Source organism: Quercus suber, unplaced genomic scaffold (assembly GCF_002906115.3).
Source record: "Quercus suber isolate HL8 unplaced genomic scaffold, Cork oak 2.0 scaffold_171, whole genome shotgun sequence".
NCBI classification, from domain to species: Eukaryota; Viridiplantae; Streptophyta; class Magnoliopsida; order Fagales; family Fagaceae; genus Quercus; species Quercus suber.
The window spans coordinates 806,012-811,098 of record NW_027069631.1 but is presented as its reverse complement, the minus strand read 5'-3'; the positions used below and the strand labels follow the sequence as shown (position 1 = coordinate 811,098).

The 5,087-nt window shown below is 34.6% G+C and overlaps 1 protein-coding gene across 1 annotated transcript; it reads right to left on the bottom strand.

The window, feature by feature from the left end:
• Positions 1–3,039: 3,039 nt before the first annotated feature.
• Positions 3,040–4,805, bottom strand: LOC136069461 (uncharacterized). Its single transcript, XM_065778016.1, has 4 exons — positions 4,414–4,805; positions 4,085–4,268; positions 3,785–4,002; positions 3,040–3,259 (listed from the first exon to the last, which is right to left on the bottom strand). The coding sequence occupies exons 1-4, from the start codon at positions 4,803–4,805 to the stop codon at positions 3,040–3,042; spliced, it is 1,014 nt and encodes a 337-aa protein (XP_065634088.1).
• Positions 4,806–5,087: the final 282 nt, after the last annotated feature.

Here is a 5,087-nt window from a genome sequence, read left to right as displayed (position 1 = left end):
GTAACCACTCCATTTCTATAATCGTAGTCTTTAACAATTAATTTGTCAGAGCTAGAGGGAAGTGAAAGTGATTGAGTTAGGTGGGAATGGATGAAAGCAGAGCTTGTGATTAGAGAGTTCGATGATTTTGAAATGCACCTGAATTGAATTAGAGATTTCACGAGTAGTTTGTACAAGATTTGTAGCACCACTTCCTCTGGAAGATAGTTCGACATTTCTTTTGATTCGAAGATTTGAGAGAGTTGAAACACTTCCGAAATGGCGAAGAGACAGAGACAGACAAAAGTACAACTGGTTTTGGTCAAAACGGGCCCTAAGTTTTTGGCACAAACAGTAATTAAGAGAGCTTTTGTGCAATTGTTCTTGAGCTCTTTCTTCTCAATCTCCTAGGAAGTTGACTCCATGGGTGATGACCTAAACCTTGGTCCATAAACTCTATCTTGAGCCGTATAGTAAGGGTGTTGATGTTGGGATGAATTTGCCGGATTGATAATATAAGAATAAAAATTGGTGGGGTGTCTTTGCATTAGTATTTTTTATTTATAGCAAAATTTTTTGGAGTTCGAGTTATACCGCTTTTTTGAAATTCAAATTTAACAAACTCAAGTTACAATTAGTACAGGTGCATATTACTTGGAATTCAAGTTTAACTTGAAACTTAAGTTCAAAGAGTATACTACATAACAAAATAACTTCTTTTTTTTTTTTAAGCTATTAGAATATGATAAATTTAATCATTTAACCAATACTTCTAACGAAGAAAGAACTAACAGGTAACGTTTGGATGATCCAAAAAATAAAGAAAATTTTTTTCTTCGAAATATTCTTATATTATTTTTTCCCTTACTTTGCTGTCTTTTCTTTCTACAAGAAAACAAGTAGCTAAATGGAAATTTTTACCAGAGTTTGGAATTTTATGTCATGACTTTTCTTGCATGCTATTATTTGTGGGTTAAAATACTGAAAATTTTAAGAAGAGTTGTAATCTTGACTGATTTTTTTTTTCTAAGTATCATTCGGATTAATGGGAAGAATTGCTTTAGTGTTTTTTTTTTTTTTTTTAATTTCTCGAGAAAATAAATGGTTATTAAAATAGAAGTTTAACCAATTTAGAATTGTATTAATGGATTGCTGATATAGTAGTATCTTAACCATTTATTTTAAAAGAAATGTGAAGACTTAAAGTTATCTACTTTATAGAAGAACCTAGAAAATCTAGAAGATTTCAATCCAAAAAATGTATAACAATTTGAAAACATATATCAATGCAATTTATCAAATGCTTTAAATGGGTCTATTTGGTCATTAATCTCAAACTCACATTTTTACATTTTAAATAACATTACACACATTTCCACACTTAAAAAAAATAAAATAAAATAGCATACAATATCAAGAGAAGAATTTTTAAAAAATTATATCTTGTATTTTATTAGGGTAAAATATTGTTTTCCTTATTTTTGAATTTCATTTTTTTATTCCTAAACTATAAAAAGCTCATTTTTTATCTGTATACCTTTTATCGATCTTTTTTTCATTTGTTTAGGGATGAAAACAAAGACAAAAAAATAATAATAATAATAATTTAGGAATGGAGAAAGAACTTTTTTAAAGTTGAACAATAGAAAATATAATATTTTCAATAGGTTAAGAATGAAGAACAAGTATAAGGATGAAAAAGAACTTTATACAAACTTTGACCAAAATAATATTTTAGTATTTTAACCTTTGGTATTATAAGACTAGAGAAAACTAAATTATGATATTACTAGACATTAGGGGAAAATTGTAACTTTCCTTGAATCATTATTAACTATAATATATTATAGATGGTATGTTTGGTTAGTAGAAGTTTGAGTATGAGTATCTTTATTTTTATTTTTCTAATTTAGTTAAAATAAAAAACTTATCAAATTAGTTGAAATTTAAAAGGTCTTTTATAGAAAGTTGACATAAGCACTCAAATTGAATGAACATATCTGTGGGTATATGAGATTTTTTTTTTTTTTTTTTTATATAAGATAAAATTTCTACTCTAATATAATCTAAGTGTATATGTGTGTGAAGCTCCCTTCTGGAGACTTGAATCCTGACCCTTACCCCCCATACTCCACAAGTATTTATACTTGTAGAGTGACCACCGCACCAAAAGTGCGCGGTTTGAGTAGTTTAAGAAGCAAAAGGAGGAAGTTTGCGAGGAAGGCGAGAGAAATCAGGGAAGATAGAAGACTGAATCTAAAAATAATAATTATATAATTTCTTTCTCCTATATTATTTTTTGATATATAAGTTGAGAATTTTATTTTACTGTAATGTAGTTTTTATAATATAAATGGAATAATTGTAACTATTAATTCTAGTGACAACGTAATTGATAGGAATAGAAAAAAGGAATGATTTTTTTTTTTGATAGGTAAGAAAAAGTATATTAAAAAAATTGCTAGATGCAAAGGTGCATCAGCAGAATAGAAGTACAAGAAAGATGAGAAAGCAAAAAACAAAAAAAGGCATTAAATACAAAGAGTAAGAGAGCTAAGGAATAGAGGAATATAGTCACTAGATGTGAGTCCCCAAGCCCTAGCCCAATCATAAAGGGAACCGAAAAAGAGAGCAAGTTGGTCCTCAAATCTATCCAAATTCTTAAACGTCCACTGATTGCATTCCTTCCAAATACACCACATCAAACACAACGGAACTAGGTTCCAAATGTAAGATGCATGCTTCCCCAACCAATTCCACCAACTAAAAAGAAAATCTTGCACCGTACATGAGGGGATCCATGAAATCCCAAAAATCCTAAAAACAAAACACCATAATCGATAAGCATTTCCACAATGTAACAATAAATGATCCACTGTCTCACAACAGCAACAGCACATAATGCACCAATCAACGAAATCAAAGCCCCTAAATCTCAAGATATCTCCCGTGAGGACCCTATCCCAAACGGCTGTCCAAACAAAGAAAGAGACACACCAGGGTGCATTAACCTTCCAAATACCTTTCCAAGGAAAAGCAGCAGTAAAGGAACCATGTAACTTATGATAAAATGAGCGTATAGTAAAATCCCCGTTTTTTTGTCAAACTCCATCTTAAACGATCACCATCTGTCACGGAAGGTAGATTGGATGCCAAGGAATTATAGAAATTAGCCACCGCATCTGCCTCCCAATCATTAGGACCCCGAATGAAACGAACATCCCAAGTTCTCCTAACCCCTGCTCCTTGACAAGACAAAGAAGATTCAATGGAAGCCTCTCTGTTTGCAGCAAAATTGTACAAGACTGGATAAGTCAAATGGAGAGGAAGATCTCTGCACCACCTATATGTCCATAATTTCACTCTATCCCCCACCCCAACCTTATACAAGGCATTTTCGCTAAAAACCTCCCAACCCATCCGGATACTTCTCCACAAACCACACCCATGAAAACCCCTTTCCACACCCCCCCCCCCCCCCAATTCTTCCCCAAACTTCAAAGCTACCACCCTCCTCCAAAGCCTATTCTCCTCGATCCTGAAACGCCAAAGCCACTTTCCTAGTAAGGCTTTATTAAAAGTGGTCAATTTCCTAATACACAGACCATCATTAGTAATAGGCAAACACACCTTATCCCAACCCAATAAATGTATCTTAGAGTCACCCCACAAGAAGTCCCTTTGAAGCTTCTCAATTTTGTTAGCCACATGAGTAGGAATGGTGAACAAAGATAAAAAAAAATATGTGGGGAGACTAGATAGCGTACTTTTAAGCAAAGTTAGCCTACCACCTTTTGATAAATACAACTTCTTCCATCCTGCCAACTTCTGGTTAATTTTCTCCAAAATAGGGTTCCATATAGAAGGGGACTTATGGGATGCCTCCAATGGCATACCAAGATACGTCATTGGCAAGGCCCCAACCCTACAACCCAAAATCTCTGCCAGAGCATGCAAATTATTTACCTCCCCTATAGGAACCATCTCACTTTTAGCTACGTTAACCTTCAAACCAGTCACAGCCTGAAAACAAAGAAGCAGGAGACAAACATGTTGGACTTGCTCCACCTTTGCATCACAAAACAAAATGGTATCATCCACAAACAGCAAATATGAAATACATTCCCTCTACCCCTTCTACCATCCACCCTAAAGCCACTAAGTAAGCTTGCCCCTTCATTTTCTTCACCATCCTACTAAACACCTCCATGATAACTAAAAATAACGAGGGAGACAACGGATCTTCTTGTCTCAAACCTCTAGAGCTACCAAAGAAGTCAGTTGAAGACCTATTGACCAACACAGAGAACTGCATTGTAGAGATGCAGGTTCGAATCCAGCTACACCATTTCTCCCTAAAGCCCATTTTCTTCAACAACTTCAGAAGAGCCTCCCAATTCACATTGTCATAAGCTTTCTCAATATCTAACTTACAAATTACTCCCCAGAATCTTACTCTTCATTCTGCTATCAACACATTCATTGGCACTAAGAACTGAATCCAAGATCTGCCTACCTCCCACAAAACTATTTTGAGATTCCAATATCAGTTGATCTAACACCATTTTCAATCTATTTGCCAAAACCTTGGCCAAGATTTTATATAAACTCCCCACCAAACTAATGGGTCTGAAGTCCCGAATATTAGAGGCATCATTCTTCTTAGGAATCAAAGCTATAAAGGTAGCATTAAGAGATTTCTCAAACTTACAGTGCTGATGGAACTCTTCAAAGACTGCCAAAACATCTCTTTCTACTACTCTCCAGCACTGATGGAAAAAGGCCATAGGAAAGCCATCTGCACTTAGAGCTTTATCCCCATCCATATCTCTGACCACTGATAGAATCTTATCTTTCTCAAACCTTCTCTCCAACTAGCCCCTCTCTAACTCCCCTATTTGGTCAAACTCCAATCCTTCCATAAACGGTCTCCACTCCTCAGACTCTTGATGCAAAGTTTTACAAAATTGAAGAACTTGAGCTTTAACTTCTGCTCCGTCCTCATAAATCACCCCATCCACTTCTAAGAAACTTAGATGGTTATACCTTCTGTGAGAATTACCCATCTTGTAAAAGAACTTAGTATTATTATCTCCCTCCTTAATGCA